The sequence below is a fragment of the Dendrobates tinctorius genome, unplaced genomic scaffold, assembly GCF_039654945.1.
Source record: "Dendrobates tinctorius isolate UK_male_01 unplaced genomic scaffold, ASM3965494v1 ptg000162l, whole genome shotgun sequence".
Lineage (NCBI taxonomy): Eukaryota > Metazoa > Chordata > Amphibia > Anura > Dendrobatidae > Dendrobates > Dendrobates tinctorius.
In genome coordinates, this window is record NW_027361829.1 from 25,063,790 (window position 1) to 25,088,348 (window position 24,559).

Genomic DNA, 24,559 nt, shown 5'->3' on the forward strand with positions numbered 1-24,559 from the left:
CCCCCGCATTGCCAAAATGATGAACGATGACGACTACTGGTTGGCCAGCATCCTCGATCCACGCTATAAAGGCAAATTACAAAACATCATGCCACAGGAGAACCTTGACCTAATATTGGCTAATAAACAAGCAACTCTGGTAAATCGGTTGCTTGAGGCATTCCCAGTAGGGATGGGCGAGTCTACTCGCTAGGACTCGTTACTCGGCGAATAGTAAGGGACTCGCTGGACTCGTTACTCGGCGAGTCTCCCAGTGATTACTCGCACAGTAACGAGTCCAATGCAAGTCAATGGCAATCCTAGTTTTGTCAGAGTTTTTTTTTCTCACTCGCTAGACTCGCTATATCACATCGCTGTCAACAGCGAGTCTGAGCGAGTCTGAGCGAGTCTGAGCGAGTCTACGATTCCGAGTCCTGTATACTGGATTCGGGACTCGCTTATACAGAATCTGTTATGTTCCTACAAGTTTCCAAGACAGCCTATGTCAACACACAGCGATTGTGAGCGAGTCTGAGCGAGTCTACGAATCCCGAGTCCTGTATACTGGATTCGGGACTCGCAAATATAGAATCTGTTATGTTCCTACAAAGCTTCCAAGACAGCCTAGCGTGTTAGGTCAGAAAACTTTTTTAGATGGACAAGCATGTTAGCCAATCATATTCAGTAATGTTGGTTGTGGCAGGACTATGATTGGCTTCTGTCCATCGTGATGCCTATGTCATGTATGAGAGGCGAGGCTGTATATAAGCCTTTTCCACCGCCATTTCCTCTACATTCCTGAGAGATCTGAGATAGAGCAGGGTGAGGTAGATGCTTGAGCAGATCATAGGGATTGTCAGTTAGTGTAGGGAAACTTCAAGATTCCTTATATTAAACCCAAACAGCTCTTCTGAGAGCTACCAGGAGGACAGAGGAGTACTGTGTAGACTGTAGGCAGGCAGGCAGGGAGGATCAAGCCTTACAGTGCAGTGCACAGTGCAGGGACTAGTGTGCAGCTTCACTGCTAGGTGTCAGCACACACACTTACCCCGCCAACAAGTGACGCCTACAGCACCACCTAACTCCATCTCGGTGACTGTGCATTTGTCAACAATGTCACAAAAACCACAATTTCCCAAAAAAGAGGTTGCAAAGGGACGAGGTCGTGGCCGTAGCAGTGCAGGGAACATCACTTGAGCGATCTCCCTCCAGGCTGTAGTCCGCTGGATGTTATGCCCATAGGCAGGGTCAGTGGGGAGCCAAAGCAGGGGCCGAGCCTCCACCAGATCAATCAACTGCAGCGTGTTGACAGTGACACGGGCCATGATTGCTCTGTATTGCTCTGTGTGTGTGTGCGTATGTCAACTCGACTCGGATTATTTCCTGTTTGCTCAAAGCATGGTGTGTGCTAGAGAAAATCGCTTCCCTCACCTCATCGGCGCTAAATAAGACAAACAAATGCGAGTTTGGACTCGGACACAGCAGCAACAAACTGTTGCGAGTGGGGTTTACAAATCGCCAATGCAAGCGCTTTCCGAGACACATCTGCGATTTGTAAATCGCACATTACTCGCTAAGACTCGCTTCCCCATTCATTAACATTGGACTCGCTAGACTCGCAACGAGTAGCGAGTCCCGGGCTCGTACTCGCTAGAGTCAAGCGATTCCGAGTAATTTAGGACTCGCCCATCACTAATTCCCAGCACACAGCAGCGGTGATGGTTCTCACACGAGCCGTACGGGCCGGGGGCAGCTTGGCAGAGGTGTTCATGGTGCACACAGCAGAAGTGGCGTTGGAGACAGGGGTTTCATGACAATGTTGTGGACTGATTTTTCAAGTACCGCTCACACAACTGGTAATACTGCATCGATGGAAAGTGACAGGAGACAACAGTTGTCAACTATGGTTACAAACTACTTTTCCTCCCATATCGATGTTCTCCCACACAGGTCATTCCCCTTTGACTATTGGGCTGCTAAGCTGGACACCTGGCCTGAATTGGCACAATATGCCTTACAGGAGCTCGCTTGCCCAGCTGCAAGTGTGCTATCGGAAAGAGTCTTCAGTGCAACTGGATCAATCCTAACAGAAAAAAGGACCCGTCTGTCAGCCCAAAATGTGGATGATCTAACCTTCATTAAAATGAACCATGCATGGATTTTGTCCCACCTTCCCCTGATGACACATAGGGTGACAGAAAAATGGCTTGCTTTGGTCCACCTCTTCCTGGGACTTCACCTATTTCGCCTTTTGCATCAGCTGAATGTCCAACATCAACATATGCCACTTTCTAAAACTCCCTAACTGTGCTGCCTCCCCCCACCCATGGCCGGGGTCACCACCTAGCGCACGACACCGTGCGAGTGCTGTTGCCCTGGACAGGTGGGTAGGTCGACTTTTGGGCGCGGGCACTGGCACAGGGTCCCTCATAGTGCAATCAAGTGTCTCTGACGGTGGTGGTGCACACCCGCCGTCACACACACCGCCGTACTATGAGGGGCCCAGTGCCAGTACCGACGCCCACGAGTGGGCCCCCCTTGCTTGGGCAGGGACCCAGCATTTGCAATCTTTACCTCTCCCTGCTCCTCCGCTGTGTAGTCTGGGCCGTCAAATCCATACTGTGCCTGACACCGTCTGAGCCTGCCTCCTGATGTATAGACATATATTTTGAATGTGTACGCTATCCATACATGTTATCCGGGGATACAGTACCCTTTCTCACCTTTGTGCAATCACATGCAATCCATACTGGGCCTAACACCGTCTGAGCCTGCCTCCTGATGTATAGACATATATTTTGAATGTGTACGCTATCCATACATGTTATCCGGGGATACGGTACCCTTTCTCACCTTTGTGCAATCACGTGCAAGCCATACTGGGCCTAACACCGTCTGAGACTGCCTCCTGATGTATAGACATATATTTTGAATGTGTATGCTATCCATACATGTTATCCTGGGATACGGTACCCTTTCTCACCTTTGTGCAATCACGTGCAATCCATACTGGGCCTAACACCGTCTGAGCCTGCCTCCTGATGTATAGACATATATTTTCAATGTGTACGCTATCCATACATGTTATCCGGGGATACGGTACCCTTTCTCACCTTTGTGCAATCACGTGCAAGCCATACTGGGCCTAACACCGTCTGAGCCTGCCTCCTGATGTATAGACATATATTTTGAATGTGTACGCTATCCATACATGTTATCCGGGGATACGGTACCCTTTCTCACCTTTGTGCAATCACGTGTAATCCATACTGGGCGTGAGAACGGCTGGCGAGCTGTTAAGCAAGCTACAGCACCTGTGGTTTGCACACGTAAGTTTTTCATTTTTTCAGGAATGACGGTTAGGCCTAATTCCGGAACTGCGGTTGACCTGCACTTACTGGGAAATCATCGTTCGCGGGTAATAATTGTAATCAGCGATCCCCATCACTAACGTTGTTCAGCGGGTTATCTGCACCTGTAAGCGACAAACGCTGGCCTTTTCAGTGTGGCGCACATGCAGCCACGAACATGTAAGGGCATGACACACCAGTTATTGGCCAATCTCATGTGCCAGAGCCTCACGTGTCGCTCTAGTAAGCCGGACTCGGACCATGGGGTATGACGGAGTCTCGTTCGTTAACGGAATTAAGCTTGCAATGTGTGCATCTGTTCTGTAGCTGGCATGGTTGAGGTTTCCCAGGTGGAGTCGAATTTAACCGTAGGCTCCACTCCTGGTGGTGCCCTTCTGGACATTCCTTTAAGGTTCAGCTTTGCAACCATACTGCCCACGTAAAACAAACACTTTGCCTTCATGAACGCTGTTTGGAGGGACATGACTCGTGGGAATAACGCCGCCCAATCAGTTAACCTGCTAGAGAGATCCTTCGTTGCTCCCAAGCATGACATCACACTCCTTAGGAGGAAGGTAATGCCACTGTGGCGACCGTACTCCTGGGGGCGACACAAGTGCACTGATGCCCAGCCACTGCTCGATGAATCTGCTGGTACATTGACCCAGACCACTACCTTCCCCTCGCACGCTACACGGCCTGAATCTGACCCTGATGAAACTCAGGTTACCCTTCCCATATACAGTTCCATCTTACACGGTGACAAAGAGGAAGCTGCAGATGAAAGTGCAGGTTCGGCCCACCCGCCATCAGACACACCACCGTACTATCAGGGGCCCTGTGCCAGTGCCGTCGCCAACGAGTGGGCCCCCCCTGCTTGCTCAGGATCACAGCACTTGCAAGCTTGAAATACTGTGCAGTGAGATGGAAGATGGGGACGACGAGGAGTCCAGACTAGTACAGGGATTCCCTAGCGAGGAGACTTATTTCATTGTTTTCAATGTTGAGACAGCAATTTTTGGGGAGCACTATACTCTGGAGAATGATAGATGGGGCCCACCATACACTGGAACATTCCAAAGGTGGACATCAGACACTGGAGCAGCATTTACAGGACCCATTATACACTAGAGCATTAGAAATGGGGCCCATTATGTTTGGAGCATTATTTGGGCCCATAAGACAGTAGAGCTTCATCCATGGGGACCAACATATACTGTAGCATTATGTGGAGCTCATCATATACTGTTTCAAACATTATATGGGACCAATGATTCTGTATGGAGAAATAGATGGGCCTCGTCATGAGATGTAAAAAGTGAAGTATTTTTCATTGTACTATACCGCTATTTCTCTGCCGTATCGGAGCATGATGAGTTGTGGTATGTGTTAAAGGGGCGCTCTTTCGCCCAGGGCACATGAAAACCTGGAGCCAGCCCTACCCCCCCACAACTTTAGCCAAATAACCCCCATTTTTCAGTGCGTAACTTGTATTATGAAGTTAATTAAGGTTGACAAGCTTAAGTAAGAAGAATTGATGCTTTTGGCATTCAAATGAGCACTGTAGGTGTGTTTCCTGTCCTCCTCTCACTGCCGACTTTTATTCCCCATTGTCTTACATTGGGTTTCGTGTTTCGGGACGACCCCGACTTTTCCCTATAATCGGCCGATCTTGCTCGACCCGACTTTTGGAAAAGTCGGGTTTCACGAAACGAAACTCGACCCTAAAAAAACAAAAGTCGCTCAACTCTAGTCGTGAGTTCTCTTTCCGGGCTCCCTCTGGTGGTTGCAGGAGGTAATGAAGCTGATCTAATTAACAGAGACCTGCCACCTGATAATGAGGACGACGATTGGACATCTGGAGTCTCTGACTGGATTTAAGACAGCCGATTCCCTCTATCTCTGCTGGTGATTTTTCCTGCCTCCTGAGGTCTTAGTTTCCAGTTCAGTCCCTGCATTCTCAAGCTAAGTGTTCTTTGCTATTGTTCACATTTGATTTGGTTTTGTCTATTCAGTTTTGTGTGGTCAGCCAGCCCCGGCTGGGGCTGTGCTGAATTTCCATTCTTATGCTACTGCTTGTGCCAGTTTGCTTTGTGTCCCTTATTAGATTGGCCTCTTTTTGCTCTGTTTTCAGAATATGCCAGAGTGCTGATATAGTGGGTGAAGTCTAGTGACTTCAGGGTTTTTTTTGCTATCAGAAGTGTTATTATTATTATGCATTTACAGTGGGGAAAAAAAGTATTTAGTCAGTCAGCAATAGTGCAAGTTCCACCACTTAAAAAGATGAGAGGCGTCTGTAATTTACATCATAGGTAGACCTCAACTATGGGAGACAAACTGAGAAAAAAAAATCCAGAAAATCACATTGTCTGTTTTTTTTTCATTTTATTTGCATATTATGGTGGAAAATAAGTATTTGGTCAGAAACAAGCAATCAAGATTTCTGGCTCTCACAGACCTGTAACTTCTTCTTTAAGAGTCTCCTCTTTCCTCCACTCATTACCTGTAGTAATGGCACCTGTTTAAACTTGTTATCAGTATAAAAAGACACCTGTGCACACCCTCAAACAGTCTGACTCCAAACTCCACTATGGTGAAGACCAAAGAGCTGTCAAAGGACACCAGAAACAAAATTGTAGCCCTGCACCAGGCTGGGAAGACTGAATCTGCAATAGCCAACCAGCTTGGAGTGAAGAAATCAACTGTGGGAGCAATAATTAGAAAATGGAAGACATACAAGACCACTGATAATCTCCCTCGATCTGGTGCTCCACGCAAAATCCCACCCCGTGGGGTCAGAATGATCACAAGAACGGTGAGCAAAAATCCCAGAACCACACGGGGGGACCTAGTGAATGAACTGCAGAGAGCTGGGACCAATGTAACAAGGCCTACCATAAGTAACACACTACGCCACCATGGACTCAGATCCTGCAGTGCCAGACGTGTCCCACTGCTTAAGCCTGTACATGTCCGGGCCCGTCTGAAGTTTGCTAGAGAGCATTTGGATTATCCAGAAAAGTACTAGAAGAATTTCATATGGTCAGATGAAACCAAAGTAGAATTGTTTGGTAGAAACAAAACTTGTCATGTTTGGAGGAGTCAGAATGCTGAGTTACATCCAAAGAAAACCATACCTACTGTAAAGCATGGTGGTGGAAACATCATGCTTTGGGGCTGTTTCTCTGCAAAGGGGCCAGGATGACTGATCCGGGTACATGAAAGAATGAATGGGGCCATATATCGTGAGATTTTGAGTGCAAACCTCCTTCCATCAGCAAGGGCATTGAAGATGAAACGTGGCTGGGTCTTTCAACATGACAATGATCCAAAGCACACCGCCAGGGCAACGAAGGAGTGGCTTCGTAAGAAGCATTTCAAGGTCCTGGAGTGGCCTAGCCAGTCTCCAGATCTCAACCCTATAGAAAACATTTGGAGGGAGTTGAAAGTCCGTGTTGCCAAGCGAAAAGCCAAAAACATCACTGCTCTAGAGGAGATCTGCATGGAGGAATGGGCCAACATACCAACAACAGTGTGTGGCAACCTTGTGAAGACTTACAGAAAACGTTTGACCTCTGTCATTGCCAACAAAGGATATATCACAAAGTATTGAGATGAAATTTTGTTTCTGATCAAATACTTATTTTCCACCATAATATGCAAATAAAATGAAAATAAAACAGACAATGTGATTTTCTGGATTTTTTTTTCTCAGTTTGTCTCCCATAGTTGAGGTCTACCTATGATGTAAATTACAGACGCCTCTCATCTTTTTAAGTGGTGGAACTTGCACTATTGCTGACTGACTAAATACTTTTTTTCCCCACTGTATATAGCGCCATTTATTCCATGGCGCTTTACATGTGAAAAGGGGAGATATAGACAAGTATAATAAACATGTGTAAGACAAGGGACACACAAGTACATAAGGAGAGGGGACCCTGCCCACGAGGGCTCACAGTCTACAGCGATGGGTGAGGATACAGTAGGAGAGGGTAGAGAAGATCATGTGGTGGTTCAGTAGACCGTGGATCATTGCAGGCTGTAGGCTTGACGGAACAGGTGGGTCTTCAGGTTCTTCTTGAAGGTTTCCGTTGATGGTGAGAGTCTGATGTGTTGCGGCAGAGAGTTCCAGAGTATGGGGGAAGCATGGGAGAAGTCTTGTATGCGGTTGTGGGAAGAAGAGATAAGGGGGGAGTAGAGAAGGAGACCTTGAGGTGATCGAAGGTTGCATGCAGGTAGGTACCTAGAGACTATGTCACAGATGTATGTAGGAGACAGGTTGTGGATGGCTTTGTATGTCATGGTTAGGGTTTTGAATTGGAGCCTCTGGGCAATAGGAAGCCAGCGAAGGGCTTGGCATAGGGGGAGGCTGAGGAATAGCGGGGAGACAGGTGGATTAGTCAGGCAGCAGAGTGTAGGATGGACTGGAGCGGAGCCAGAGTGCTAGAGGGGAGGCCAGAGAGTAGGAGGTTGAAGTAGTCAAGGCGGGAGGTGATAAGAGCATGCACTAGTGTGTTTGTGGTTTCGTGGTTGAGGAATGAGCGGATCCGGGAAATATTTTTGAGTTTGAGGCTGCAGGAGGAGGCGAGGGCTTGGATATGTGGTTTGAAAGAGAGCGCAGAATCAAGGATCACCCCAAGGCACCGAGCGTGCGGGACTGGGGAAAGAAAGCAGCCATTGACAATGATGGATAGGTCTGGTGGAGGAGTAGAGTGAGATGGGGAAAGATGATGAATTCTGTTTTGTCCATGTTCAGTTTGAGAAAGCGGTGTTGGACATTTTTGCAGGGTTTTTTGGCATGATTGCAGACAGTATCTTTCCTTTCCTGTCCTTTCTAGTTAGTGTGGGCCCCATCGTTTGCTCAGCCTATTTTCCTACCTGTGTTTGTGTTTTCATCTTGTCTCACCGACAATATATGTTTGGGGGCTATCTATTCCTTTGGGGTCTGCTCTGGGGCAGTTTAGATTTCCCCTTTTCTTGCTTTAGGCTTATTTAGTCCTCTGACTGTGTCGAGGCGTCTAGAATCATCGTAGGTACGCTCCACGGCTACTGCTAGTTGTATGGATAGGATCAGGGGTCTGCAATCCGCTTAGTTACCAACCTCTCTGGTTTTCTGTGACTTAGCTTGGTCTTGTTTTCCTCCTCGGTGACTCAAACATAACACCTAACCCTATTTCCAACCCTAACCCTAATTCCAACCCTAACCCTAATTCTAACTCTAATGGAAAAATAAAAATATTTTCTTTATTTTATTATTTGTCCCTGCCTATGGTGGTGATAAACAGGGTGTTTATTTACTTTTTTTTTATCACTGTGAGAGTTCATCACAGTGATCAAAATGAATCAATGAATCTGCAGCCAGCAGATTCCAGCGGGCGCACTGTGCATGCGCCCGCCATTTTCCAACATTGTGGCGCCCATGATCCGGAACGGCGGGACACCGGGAAGGCCAGAGGGACTTTGGAGGCACCGTGCAGGGTGAGGGGGGTGATCGAAAGGCGGGGGGAGCGGAGGGTAGGGGACGGGGAGTGGATGATGATGGCGGCAGCTGATCGGCGCCGTCAGTTGGTGTCGGGGGGTCTGATCGGTGTCTCCAGCCATGGCAGTTGCTATTGCAGCATCGGCCATGGCTGGATTGTAATATTTCACCAAATTTCATTGGTGAAATACTACAATCGCTCTGAATGTCTGTTTCACTTTTAACAGCCAATCAGAGCGATCGTAGCCACGTGGGGACTAAGCCACCCCCCTGGGGTGAAGTAGAAAGACTCCTCTGTGTGCGGGTCAGGTGACCTTTCAGTGACCCTGGTCACCCGACCCGCAAGGGGCTTTTAATTCATGACACCACATAGGTGTCATGGGTCAGTTTGGCATGACTTTTCATGACGCCTATGTGGCGTCAAAGGTCGGGAAGGGGTTAAGACTGATTACAGTCAACACCATTGTGTGAAGAAAGTTTACAATATATGGTGATACTCACCTTTTCAAGCGTTTTTTACTGATTTATAAAGGGCCATGAATAGACAAAAAGGTGTCTACTATGGATAGACCAGTCTTGTCCCTTTTTGCCCATAGCTATTATGCTATTGACTTCCAGTGTCATCGCTGCATCTCATATGGTCATCAATCTGAGTGGGTTGAAGTCCTTCACAACTTCCAGGTCATCACCATTCATCTCAAATGTGTCCCGATCGTACCTGGCAATAGTCAATTTCTTTCTCTTGTTTGTGTTGAGTTGCAGTTCCATCTTCAAGCTTTCCATCTTGACACTGCGTAATAAGTTCTTCAATCATCTACGATTGTTGCTATGAATGTTGTATCATCAGTGTATTTAAAATTGTTGATAGGGATAATCGGTCCATGGAAGTTCCGGTCCTGGTACCCAGCTGAACTTTAGTCCTAAGTTTGGTCCAGATACCAGCACCCCATGGAAATCAATGAGAACCCAAACTTTGGACCTGAAAACCTCTCTCTCCATCCATAGCTTTCCTTCCTGAAAATAGCTTCTGCATATAAATTGAGAAATAGTCACAAAATGCAGCATTGTCTAATGCCATGTGCTACTTTGAACAAGCTGTGCGGCTGTGTTGCTGTTTTGGTCGATGTAAAGGTTTTTAATGAGGCTGATTAGGTGGTTCTGCACACCCATATCCTTAATGGTATTCCAAAGTTTATGGGCATCTACAAAGTAGAAGGCTTTGCTATAGTCGATGAAGCAAAAATTGTGTCCTTGTTGTATTCTTTGGGATTTTCCATTATCTATCAAGTGTTAGCAATCATATCTCTTGTTCCTCTGTCTTTTCTGAATCCTGCTTTTTCCTCTGGCAGCTCTTTGTCAAACTAAAGGTACTGTCACACTTAGCGATGTACCAGCGATCCCGACCAGCGATATGACGCAGTCAGGATAGCTGGTACATCGCTAAGTGGTCGCTAGTGAGCTGCCACACAGGCAGATCTCACCAGCAACATCGCTGGGGACGGGGGTCGCTACTTACCTGTCACACTAGGCGATCCTGCGTCCTCCCGCAGGATGAAAAATAAGTATTTGTTCACCTAAAAACATGCAAGATTTCTGGCTCTCACAGACCTGTAACTTCTTCTTTAAGAGGCTTCTCTGTCCTTCACTCATTACCTGTAGTAATGGCACCTGTTTGAACTTGCTATCAGTATAAAAGACTCCTGTCCACAACGTCAAACAGCCAAACTCCACTATGGTGAAGACAAAAGGGCTGTCGAAGGACACCAGAAACAAAATTTTATCCCTGCACCAGGCTGGGAAGACTGAATCTGCAATAGGCAAGAAGCTTTGTGTGATTAAATCAACTGTGGGAGCAATAATAAGAAAATGGAAGACATACAAGACCACTGATAATCTCCCTGGATCTGGGGCTCTACGCAAGATCTCAACCCGTGTGGTCAAAGTGAACACAAGAACGGTGAGCAAAAATCCAAGAATCACACGGGGGGACATAGTGAATGACCTGAATAGAGCTGGGACCACCGTAACAAAGGCCACCATCAGTAACACACTACGCCACCAGGGACGTAGATCTAGCTGTGGCAGACGTGTCCCCCTGCTTAAGCCAGTACATGTCTGGGCCCATCTGATGTTTGCTAGAGAGCATTTGGATTATCCAGAAAAGTACTAGAAGAATTTCATATGGTCAGATGAAACCAAAGTAGAACTGTTTGGTAGAAACAAAACTTGTCATGTTTGGAGGAGTCAGAATGCTGAGTTACATCCAAAGAAAACCATACCTACTGTGAAGCATGGGGTGGCAACATCATGCTTTGGGGCTGTTTCTCTGCAAAGGGACCAGGACAACTGACCCCTGTACATGAAAGGTTAAATGGGGTCATGTATCGTGAGATTTTGAATGCAAACCTCCTTCCATCAGCAAGGGCATTGAAGATGAAATGTGGATTGGTCTTTCATCATGATAATGATCCCAAGCACACTGCCAGGGCAACGAATGAGTGGCTTCATAGGAAGCATATGAAGGTCCTGTAGCGGTCTAGCCAGTCTTCAGATCTCAACCCCATAGAAAACCTTTGGATTGATTTGAAAATCTGTGTTGCCCAGCAACAGGCCCAAAACATCACTGCTCTAGAGGAGATCTGCATGGTAGAATGGGCCAACATACCACCAACTGTGTGTGGCAACCTTGTGAAGACTTACAGAAAACGATTGACCTCTGTCATTGCCAACAAAGGATATATAACAAAATATTGAGATGAACTTTTGTTAATGACCAAATACTTATTTCCACCATAATTTTAAAAATAAATCTTGCCAAATCAGACAAAGTGATTTTCTGGATTTGCTTTCTCATTTTGACTCTCATAGTTGTGGTCTACCTATGATGTCAATTACAGGCCTGTCTCATCTTTTGAAGTGGGAGAACTTGCACAATTAGTGGCTGACTAAATCCTTTTTTTCCTCACTGTATTTTCCCATAGTCCCATTGCTCTCATTTTATGTACTAATCTTTTATGTAGCAGTGTATAGCTTTTATGTAGCCGTGTATCCAATGCTTATGAAAAGTCCAGATCCAGGACATCCACAGCATTCATTTGGTATAGCCTGGTCTGTCTAACAGAAGCTGATCAGATTAGTCTAAACAGGACCAAAGCATTTCTTAGAAAACCTTCATACTTTACCCATACAAGAGGTCGAATTTACCGACCTATAATTTCCAGGCTCAGGTTTTGTCACTTTTTTAATATTGACACCACATTTGCTATCCACCAATCCTGTGGTAAAAAAAACCCTTTTATTATGGTAGACTTGAATATTATAATTATGGTCTGTCTATCATGGTACTTAATTTCCTGCAGTATTCGGGGATGTATGCCATCCTGGCCAGTTGATTTGTTTGCTTTAGTTTTTTGGGACAACACAATAATTCCTGCTGAGTTAATCAAGTGACATTTAATGGAGAATTAATCTCCCTGATGATGTTGTGTGTCATGGGATTTTCATGTGTAAATACTGTAGAGAAGAAGGCATTTAGTAAATTGGCTTTTCAATCATCCTCTTCCATCATTTCAGATTATTTTCGAGGGGTCCACCGTTATCATTTTTGAGTTTCTTACTGTTTATGCAGTTGAATATTTTTTTACTTTCTTAGGAATTAAGCTGTTTTAATATTTGCTGCCTTTGATTTACTTTTACACAATTCATTTTTCTCTATAATTACTTACTCTCTTGTCCCTATCCTCCTGCTTTATTTCCCTAAGTGCTTTCTTTTTGTCACATATTGCTCCCCTTACAGTTAAATTTAGCCATAGTGCTTTTCTCCAATTTCACTGTTATTTCCATAGAGTATATATTCTACATAAAAATGGAAAACAAAAATAGATTCATCGTTTCATAACAATTTTATGTAGTCATGAAATGCTTTACTGTCTTATTGTTTATAATTTAGAATAAACAGCAATAAACTTCAGCTTTCATTTTAAAATACTTTAAGGGGTTGTCCAGTCTAAAACTACAAGTCTGCAGTCACTCTACTGCACGTTGTGAGGGTTCTCTGGTGTCAGCTCTGGGAACGGTTGTCATATGACTGCAAATATGCAATATGCATACTCACGGTGACAATCTGGTAGCATGCATATAGCATATAGTTCCCGGTGCTGACACCTGTGAATCCTTATAGCACACAGTTAGCATGATGTAAGGATTCATAGGTCTGCAGTCAAACTCACATTTAGTGGCCAGTGTCAGGCAGCTGCTGCAAAGGCAAATAAAATAATGGGATGCATTAAAAGAGGCATAGATGCTCATGAGGAGAACATAATTTTACCTCTATATAAGTCACTAGTGCGACCACACTTAGAATACTGTGTACAGTTCTGGTCTCCGGTGTATAAGAAAGACATAGCTGAACTGGAGCGGGTGCAGAGAAGAGCGACCAAGGTTATTAGGGAACTAGGGGGTCTGCAATACCAAGACAGGTTATTACACTTGGGGTTATTTAGTTTGGAGAATCGAAGGCTTAGGGGTGATCTTATTACAATGTATAAATATATGCGGGGACAATACCAAGACCTTTCTAATGATCTTTTTACTCTTAGACCTGTGACGGGGACAAGGGGGCATCCTCTACGTCTGGAGGAAAGAAGGTTTAAGCATAATCACAGACGCGGATTCTTTACTGTACGAGCAGTGAGACTATGGAACTCTCTGCCATATGATGTTGTAATGAGTGATTCCTTACTAAAATTTAAGAGGGGACTGGATGCCTTTCTTGAAAAGTATAATATTACAGGGTATATACACTAGTTTCCTTAGTGTTGCGTTGATCCAGGGAGCTAGTCTGATTGCCGTATGTGGAGTCGGGAAGGAATTTTTTTCCCCAATGTGAAGCTTACTGTTTGCCACATGGGTTTTTTTTGCCTTCCTCTGGATCAACATGTTAGGGCAAGTTAGGATAGGATATGGGTTGAACTAGATGGACTTAAAGTCTCCCTTCAACCTTAATTACTATGTTACTGTGTTACAACTGGACAAGCCCTTTAATGGGGTATGCTTGAGTTGTGTATTGAGCAGCTGAGAGTAATGCATTCCTCTTAGTCTCCTTACTTCCTGGCTTCTAGCAGGGCGGGCTCTCCTCTTTGAGTGACAGCTGTGGCAAATAGTAGAACTGTAGCATTAGCTCAGCACAAGTTCTGCTATAACACATGGAGCTACCAGTAACTTTTTCCGGAGTGTGACTTATCGCTATGTGTACACATAGAGATAACAAGACATTTAAACAAGAAGTCAGCTCCGTGCGAAATTAGGAGAACTAATCTAAAAGATATGGGGCTGGTGATATAATACTGCATCTTTTCAGAAGATGAGAGGGATGGGGCAAACACATTGTGAGCAGCTAATCGCTGTATGGAAATTAAAGGACTGGAGATAGTTGACTGAGATGTAAAGAGTTAACCCCTCTCCTAACTACTATTTAGGCGAGGGTTTGGGCAGGCATCAGTGACCAAGTTCCATGGAGGCACTATAAAAGATAAAAACTTAAAAGCTGTCATGCAGGAGCATGACAGCAAAGAGAAAAATAGCATATCAATTATAAACTTGCGTATTTTCATGCTTTCTAACTATTCAGAGCAATTTAAGAACTTGAGAATACCCCTTTGAAGCGTCTATATGTTGAAGTAGCATCTTTTCGATGAAAATGACTAGAGGTGCTGCAGCAATTCAATTATTAGTGACCTACAGCCAAGTGGCATCTAGCAGTGATAGAGCGGGGTAAGCTTGCTAGTCACTCATTCACTAAGTATTTATATCAATACACAAAAAACCTTAGATGATAATTAATATGAATGTAATTAGATGTACATGCATAAATGTGTAAAATATTCAGATCACTTTTTCTTAATAAACTGTATCTCTTCATTTCTGTACCTACAATGATGGAACACTTCATAACCCACTTTATAAACAATTAATTGGTTCACCCTTCTACATTTTTATTTTGCAAGAAACTTTTTAGCTCTGCTGCCAACAAATCTCATCTCTAGGGGCACTTTTACACTATCAGTATTTGGTCAGTATTTTACATCACTATTTCTAATGGAACAATCAGAGGAAAAGTATACTAGAAGCATGTCACCTCTTCTGGATTTATCACCCACTCCTGGTTTTGGCTTACAAATACTGATGTATAATACTGAATGTGTGAACGTGGCCATATCGAAATAATTACACGTGGCCTCTGGACGCTCCAAAGATAGTCACATTTGAGGACATTTCTAGAACTTAAATGCATGTGTTTTGTTGTTTTTTCTTTACTTTTTGCAATAAGGTTTCATAAAAATAAAGAGTTAACATGGAACTTGGCACGGTGGCTCAGTGGTTAGCGCTGCAGCCTTGCAGCGCTGGGGTCCTGGGTTCGAATCCCACCAAGGGCAACATCTGCAAGGAGTTTGTATGTTCTCCCCGTGTTTGTGGGGTTTCCTCCGGGTACTCCGGTTTCCTCCCACGCTCCAAAGACATACTGATAGGGAATTTAGATTGTGAGCCCCATCAGGGACAGCGAGGATAATGTGTGCAAACTGTAAAGCGCTGCGGAATATGTTAGCGCTATATAAAGATTATTATTATTTTCTAATTGTTGGGTTTGTTATCCTTATCTTTGCTTCCCTGAATTAACTCTTTCTAATTGATTAGTACTGATTTGCCTATTGCCGAGACATAAAATTTATACACATATCTCTTATAGGATAAGATAAAACATGTGCAGGTAACATTAGGAAGTGCGGGGGGAGGGGGACCTGTGAATTTACAGATGATACTGTTGTGTATAAACAAATGCAATATTCAATTTAGGATTACCACTTCTTTCTCTGTATACTTCAGCTGAGACTTGCACAGCATCTCAGATCTTACAACAATATACAGTATTTGCTACTCAATTCATTGAGGTGAATGTCACCAAAAAGGAGAGGATGGATAGGAGGGATGGGACATGAGTAAACATTTTGTATGCTGAATGTTGCGGAAGTCCTTTCTATCGGGCCACCATACTGGAATAGATTAAAGAGCTAAAACTCTAGCTGTATTAGATGGCTCATGCTACTGCTGCACATATTGTCGTGAGCGTGTAAATTCCGTCAGCATCACAGTTACATCACAATACATTTCTTAAATAGAAACAACAGCTTCTGTTTCATGGCTTCAGTTGTTTGTGCTGCGGTAGCAGATGGCTTATTATGGCCTTGAATCATTGCCTCTGAAGTTAACAATGTTTTGTATCTATTACTAGAGCCAAGATTCCCCCACTTATGTTTCACTATAGGTGATAATAACATAACTTTAGTTTTATGCTAAAAAATAAAATGAATATAAAAAAGGACCCATGAATAATAAGATGACAACGGTTACTTGTGCTTAACCATTTGAATAGGTTGTCCTACTATATGCCATAAACATATAAGATTGGAAGACTTCTTTAAACATCAGAGTATACTAGGTAACCGCTTTAGACAACCCTTCCTATATTCGTTGATAGGCAACTGGAAATTAGCTTCATCCTCTGCCCTGCTCTAATTGGACCACGGTCAAGTTACTTCGGAAACTAATCAAGTAGCCATTGGACATTCCTATCTTCCCTTCCCCTGTAAAAGATAATGAGAAATATTTAAGCAAGCTATTCTTCAGCTGAACCGGACTTCAAAAACTTGCCCTTCGCTTATTTTGTGCCATTCATAACATTGCTGTCTTCCCTTGTGGCAGTAGGGAGCCGGAGCCACATCAAACTATTACCTCTACCCCTCGTTAGCTACACTTCTGGTACCTATTCATATAGTCAGTGATTTCAGTAATTGATACAGTATAATAGATGTTATATTTTTCTCATACAAAAAATAAAGTTTATAACAACTATTTTGATGGACTTTACAGGATACAAATTATCTGCAAAACTAAAGCAAGGATAAAATAATGTAATAGAAAATATTTTACTATCATTTATTTTTCTTATGTTTTCCACCAGGACTTTTCATTCTGTAAATTATAATTTATGGACAAAACAGAAACATGTCACTTTAAATTCATGGTGAATGATAGCATTAAGGTCCAGAACATGATCGATGACTCTCATGGGAGACATTTTTATATTTTGCCGACATATACAAATTTATATACAGAAAAAAGGACTTCTCAGGGAGTGCGGTTAGAAAAATACTTAAGGAATTTACAGACTGAGAATAAATAGAAACTTCTTACTCTGAATCAGTCAATAACTTTATATTATAAAATGGTTCCCTTTATGTAATGCTCCACCAGTAGCTCTCCTAACATATTTTTTTTTATGGCAGAAAACTAATTGAGTTATTAATTGTTAATTATTCACATAATGGCCATGTGTGAGATCTAGTATCATGGGGGGGAAGTAGTGATTCCCCATAGAGAGACCAGTTGATTAACCAATCTTATTGGCAATGCTCTAAGAAAAAAGTATGCACGTTAGCTCTCTCAAAAACACAAAATTAACTATATCTCAAGTAACATTTGGGAGAGGTAGTGCCACCTAGGAGGGGAAGCTACCTATATCCCATTATCTGACTTTTTAACAAGACTTGCAACATTAGGCAGAGTGGAGGAAGTACTGCTTCTCCTTAAAGAGACCTTCTGAGTAAAAATGAGCAAAGCCGGTAAAATTTGAATTTTTCGGTTTATGTAGATTTCTTCAGGAAATTCGATTTGCAGAGAAGTTATACTATGTGAATTGAATGTCCCTTATTATTAGATAGGATCTCTTTAGTCCCAAGAGTATAATAAACATTAGATGTAAAAAAAAATCCCCCTTTATACTTATCTCACCACCCGCCATCTGATCCTCGCAGCACCTTATTATTATTGCCATTTGTGCTTAAATTCCCAGGCCTGCCATGTTAGGTTGAGGCTTGTGCCATTTTTCTGAATCTGCATGGTAGCAAATTACTAACAAATCTGCATTTTGGTGAATGTTGATTTTTGTAAAATTCAAGTAGAATTCAATTCTTCTCAAATATATTCGCTTATCTCTACTGCTGAGTTAGCTCTAAATCAGCTCTGATACAGAATGAAAGAAAATACCTTCCAAGTGGTACCTGAAGCATCACCAATAAAACTTCATACTTGGGCAGCATTGTGACCTTGTAGCCTTGAAGCACTGGGGCCCTGGGTTCAAATCCCACAGCAACATCAGCAAGGAGTTTGTATCATCTCCCCGAGTTTGTGTGGGTTTCCTCTCACACCTCAAAAAGTGTGAGTAAAATCAGTATTCAGCAAACTCAATGACCAATGCTGTCCTTAGATGAGTGGAGAGCTTGGCATTTATTCCTTTCTGTTATATATTGTATCTTGTCTCGTTTGTAACATCTTTTATATGTTTGTAAACACTGCCTATTACTAGTTTCATTTTCCTTGCTCTATAATGTCCGCCACAACCTCTGCGCTAAAAATTATGCTACCGTGTGGGTTGGCTCCTGACCCGATACTGATTTTTATGTAGAACGAGGAGCTGGTGGCATCTCAGTGTTCTGGAGATTTGGGAGACTCTGGCAGTGACGGAATGGAGGTTTTATGTGTGTGTTAACCACCCTGGGTCTGGGGATATACATACCGCCCTCACTGCAGTCAGTTCCCTGACTGACCTGAGGGAAAGAGGGGCGCCAGAGAGCTGCAAGTTCCAAAACCGGAACTGAAGATGGAAACAAAAGTTGTGGGTGGTTATAGGACCTATGACCTCTAATAAATAGTAAATTTGTGATAATTACTGGGATATAATAAATCCCTGACAACTGGGGGGCAACCTCACCCCCCCGGTTCATGGCAAATATGATCATACAAGTAAAATAATTGTGATTGAATTCTTGTGTACATATGTATCACATCTGTACAGAATCATTTTGGCTGTTATAAGTCTTACCTACAATCATGTGGTTGCACACATCGCAAAAAGTGGGCTTTTTAAAGACGTGCTCCTGAAAAACATGTGCTTTGCTGTCAGGTGGCTGTGGGACTTTGGTAGGGGTTGAAGGCTGAGTCTCAGAGCTTTGGATCTGGCTGGCATTGATTGGACTACCTTCTGGCTCCAAATCTACTGGATCTACTTGGAATTTCATTTCAATATTAGTTCTTTGGAAGAAGTTGTCAGCACTTTTACTCCGCACACTCTTGGTCTTGAATGACAGTGATTTCTTTAGTTTTTGGAGCTGTAAATAAAAAAGAAATTTTTAGAGATCAAATATTTGACTTTCATTTAATATATTTTTCATCAATGTATTATTTACTAAAGAAAGTTTATAATGGGAAGCTAAACACTCATAGCCTTGTAGAAAGCTAAAAAAATCTCTTTTTTACTATTCATTTGATATTTCTTATTCAACTAATATTTACAATTCTTCATCATTATAACAGAAAGGCCAGTTTAGTTAGAAGATTTTTTAAATCCCTTTCTAAAAATAACTATGGGGTCAGTTCTACCATAAAAATACACAGTGTGACATTTTCTATAGACATATTCTTAAATAATTTATTCTAGTAAAGTCAAATGAAGGTTATATTCGACCAAATCAAGAAGAACCCAATTTATAATATGTCAAAAAGTCCTATAGTGTAATGTCAAACAAATACATGGGACATAGGGACTGAAGGGTAATCAGACTCGCACTGTTGAAAAACCTAAATACTATAAAAAGGCCAAAAATTTAAAGAAAAAAAATACTCTCATTATTTGAAAAAGATTTTCTCTCACATTATGTAAATTATAGTTTATCAACAGACACTGAGGAATTAAGAATAGTAATAAAATGCCTTGAAAAGTATTCATACCCCCTGACCTTTTCCGCAATTTTTCACGTTACACACACATATTTAAATGTATTTTGGGAGGATTTTATGTGCTATACCAATGCAAAGTAGTAATTACTTGTGAATTGTAAAGGAAATAACATGGTTTTCTAAATATTTTATAGATTTAAATCTAAAAATTGTGACATGCATTTTGAAATAATGTTAAAAAAGAAGTTCACGGCACTGTATGTAAAAGCAGTTGGCTGTTCTACTGTTATGAAACTGAAACAAACATGTATTAAAGTAAATCTGCTACCAGGTTTATGTTACCTAATCTGAGGACAGCTTGGTGTAAAGACAGATTCTAGCGATGTGTCACTTATTGGGCTGCTTGCTGTAGTTTTGATAAAATCATTGTTTTAGCAGGAGGAGATCATCACTGGAGGGCTAGTAAACCTGCTGCCATGTAGTCCTCCTTATTCATGAGCTCTGCATGAACCTGCATTTTCTTTCAGACCTGAATCCCATAGAAAATCTATGGATCAGCTGAGTTGCCGTGTAGGGGCTGATAACTTTGTACCACAGAACATCAATGACATGAGGGCTGCACTTCAAGAAGAGTGGGATGAGATGTTTCAGCAGACAAAATCTCGACTTATGAACAACATGAGACATCGTTGCCAAGCTATAATTGATGCTCAAGGCCACATGACAAGTTATTGAGACACTGATATTTTTGAGAGGTATACCCACCACTGTGGTTCATTTTTGTTTCATTAAATTGTTTGAGATGAGGAAATCACCATTGCGTGCTTCTACCTAAATGCCCTACTTTTATGATAAAATATCATTGCAGTGTAAAGTTTTTACAATTGCCATAAATTTAATCCGAGCCAAATATCCCTAACTTTTTGTGAGTAATGTATCACGTCTGGAGTGCTGCCATTTTTGCTGTATGTATGTGAGACAAAGCACCAGTACTCTTAAAGAGCTCTTGTAGAATTTACCATTAGTGCGGGAAGGCTACCACCTATTAGCTAGATGGGACCATGCAGAACTAACCGGCACAGGAAGAGTTGCAATAGGGACTAATTCAAATGCGGCACCCAGTCAGGTGCCTATGATGACGAAGTTGCTGGATATAAAGGTCCAGGGCACCAATCCGCAGAGTGATTGGCGTCGAGAGAGAGATGTGAACGTGGACTAGGGACGATGCTGAAGACAGAGTGACAGGCCTCAATGAAAAACATGTGCTATCAGGGTGCTGACTGCTGTCAGACAGAGCCCGGATGCCGCCAAATGAGATCCGAAGACCCGAGTATGCCGATCAAATCCCAACGACACCAGCCAAGATCCGAAGCCCTGCCATCTTTCCCCCAGGCCCAGTAGACACTTAAACCCGGTCAAGCAATGAATATCCAAGAGAAGACTTCAACTGAGGGAGTACGCTTGCAGAAATAGAAGGGAGACACAAGTGAGCTGGGCCGTCGCTTCCGGCACCAATGCACGGTACAGGGGTTGGCCTGGGCTACAACAACAGGTGGGGTGGGGGTCGGCTGGGGCAAAGAAGGCTTAGCGATCCTTAATCGACTTCATTAGGAGGATTTTTGGCTTAGTGTGAAAACCTTGTGACCCCCATTGGGGCCATTGTGTCCAGAGGAGTCAGCGTAGCAGCTCTCCCAGGAACAGGTGTACCACCTCTGTCCGAGAGACACTAGTACAATCATTTAAGATACTTCAATGTTATTAAAATTAAACATTAACATATATTGTATCTTCTGTATTGTATAATACACTTGTGTTTGCACTGTTTTCTATTGTTTAAATTCTTTACAAATTCTGTAAGTTTTTGCCAAACTGGAAACAAAAAATAATTTGCTGTCTGTTCCCACCTCGTGCTTATCTGTGAGTAGCATCCGGTCACCTGCTTATTTGTATATGGAGGATGCCCCGGAAGAAGAAACAGTGCAAAACGGTGCCCGTCGGGCAAGGGGATTTACACCTGCTGATCCCATCTAGTGCACAGCCTCTTCACTACCAAATCCCGTGTGCCAGCTTTTATGTAAGTAGGGTTTACATTTATCATGATTCCCTCCTTTTGACATACTTATAAGCAATTGTCTTCTTACATAGTAATTTTGGCACCTTGCTATAGGCACTTATTTAGGCATTTTTTCATGTGGTTATCCTCTATGTATTTATTTACAATCTCATTTATACCCCTGTCACTTTCTCTGTACGAATTTTTATTTATGCCCTTATTTATCTACGTTAATTACTTTCAGCTTTTGGACAATGTATTATAATTAAAGGGCAGTATAATCAGTGTGCACACTTGTGCTTTTTCTGTACCACTAGTGCTCTGCAGCGTTTTGTTAGCTCATTTTTCAGTATAACAAGTTCCGTGCTCTTGTTTTGGTAATTGGGCTTATTATGCCCTCAGCCTGTGTCTTTCCCCACCTCCATATTTTGGAGTCTCCCCTACTCTTTTTTCATTCGTCCATTGTATTTAAATAAAATGTATCATTTGTATTCATAATCTTTGTCTTTTCACTTCCTATCTATGTGGCACCTACCACTATAGATCATGTATATTCTTTATTAACATATATTGTATCTTCTGTATTGTATAATACACTTGTGTTTGCACTTTTTTCTATTGTTTGACTGCTTCCCAAGTTCTGTAAGTCTTTGCCATACCGGAAACAAAAAATAATTTGTTATCTGTTCCCACCTTGTGCTTATCTGTGAGTAGCATCCAGTCACCTGCTTATTTGTATATGGAGGATGCTGGATCGGTACCTGAAGCTTGCATATCTCAAATATCAGTTTTATATAGTGTTACTTTTTTGATATATAAAGTACATCTGTGGCTGGGGGACTCCGCCCAGAGCCTGAGCAGCCAAGAAGGAGAGAAGGAAGTCCAGCAAGTTTAGTTTCCCTGTGCCCCTTTGTATGGGCTAAAATGGATGGCCGAGCCATCCGTTGCTTAGTTGATACCGGTTCCCAAGTGACTACCATGCCAGAAACTTATTTCAGATGTCAATTTTCTGGGGCAATGTAGCCTGAATGGGGCCCAGCGATCAAGTTGACAGCGGCCAACCAAATACCCATCTCGGTCGCAAGGGTGGTCTGCATGCAAATTACCATGTGTGGCAAGATGTGGGTTGAAAAGGAGTAGTATTGACCGCTGGAGACCCTGGCAAAGGACCTAGAGTGATGCTAGGGATGAATGTGCTGAAGCAACTCTGTACTGTCCTAGTCAATGAGTCACCAGATGCTTTTCTCAATCAATGGAGCCCCCACACCCCCCAAAGAAAAGTGTTCCAGCAACTGATACGGGTAGCTCAGGCTCAAGAAACGTCAAAAGAAGAGGAAGTCCTGGGGAAGGTGGTCGTTCCGGCCGCTGCAAAGCATATTTTACCACCTGGTCAGACTGTACTCACGCTGTCTGTGTAAGCCTGTACACCCCTCGAAGGAGTAGAAGTCCAGATAGAGCCCGCCCTACAAGATCAACTGCCTTCAGGACTCCTCATTGCTCGGATATTAACCACCGTCCATGACGGTAATATAGTGGTGCGATGTGTTAACTTAGGGGAGGTTGATCTCACGCTCTCACCCAAGAGAGAAGTGGTCCAAGTACTGGGTATGCCGGGGGAACTGACACCACCAGATGCCGTTCAGTTAGCGGTGAAACAAGGAGATCCCTGGACTGTAGCCATCACCATGTCCTCAGAGCCTTCGTCCAATATCATGAGAGAAGGACGCCAGATCCTGGAACAGATGTGGGCTGAACTGATGGGACTCTCGTCGCAACAGATTGTAACTAATGGAAGTTATGCTGAGGCAGTACCAAGATGTCTTGCTCATCATGACGATGATTTCGGGTGCACCACAGCCATAACTCATGAGATCCCCACAGGAAATGCCGCACTGGTTCGGGAGTGCTATCGACAGATCCCTCCACATATGTACGAGGATGTGAAAGAAATGTTGGCACACATGCTGTAGAGTGGGGTTATACGGAAGAGTCAGAGCCTTTGGGCAGCCCCTATCATTAGTTTGGAAAAAGGACGGAACCCTGCATTTTTGTGTTGACTGTTGACGACTAAATGCCTGTACATTTTGGGACTCTTATCCCTACTGAGAATTATGGAGTCATTGTCTGCCCTCAGAAAAGCTAAGTACTTCTCGCCATTAGATCTAGCCAGTGGATATTAGCAAGTGCCCATGGCTGAGCAAGACTGGCCGAAGATAGCGCTCATACTGCCTATGGGGTTGTTCGAATTCAACCGGATGTCCTTCTTACCAATGCGCCTAGAACCTTTCAGCGGCTGATGGAATGGTGTTTGGGAGACCTGAACTTTGAAGCTACCCTCATTTATTTGGATGATGTCATTGTCTATGCAGCCACTTTTGAGGAACATCTTGGGCGGCTGCAGCAGGTGTTGAGTTGGCTACAGAAGCATGGTATGAAAATGAAGCCTCAGAAGTGCCACCTTTTCCGAAAGCAAATTGAATACCTCAGGCATGTTGTCTCTGCTGATGGTGTAAGATCTGCACATGAAAAGATAGCAGCAGTACAGGATTGGCCCACTCTGAAAATAGTGAAAGACGTGCGGGCTTTTCTGGGCTTACGGGGTACTATCGACGGTTTATGAAAGACTTCACTTGCATCATCAGTTCACTGCTGAGGCTATTGAAAGGAGTGCCATCTGGTGAGAAGAATTGGACCATCCAATGGGGGAATAGCCAGGAAGAAGCCTTTTCGAGCCCTGAAGATGGCCCTGACTGAAGCACCAATACTGGCCTACACAGACTTCTCTCAACCTTTCATCCTTCACAACGATGGAAGTCTCCAGGGATTAGGGGCTGTATTGCCCCAGGTGCAGGACAGAAAGGAACGAGTGATTGTCTATGCGAGCCGATCTCTCCATGACTCAGA

At 43.2% G+C, this 24,559-nt stretch overlaps 1 protein-coding gene across 3 annotated transcripts in view; it reads right to left on the minus strand.

Moving 5' to 3' along the window:
• Positions 1-24,559, minus strand: part of STAC (SH3 and cysteine rich domain) — a 707,138-nt gene that overhangs the window by 536,136 nt on the left and 146,443 nt on the right. For all 3 annotated transcript variants that reach the window (XM_073549909.1, XM_073549907.1, XM_073549908.1), the window contains exon 2: positions 18,749-19,034. In XM_073549909.1, coding sequence (XP_073406010.1) covers positions 18,749-19,034 — 286 coding nt within the window. The remainder of the gene's footprint in view (positions 1-18,748; positions 19,035-24,559) is intronic.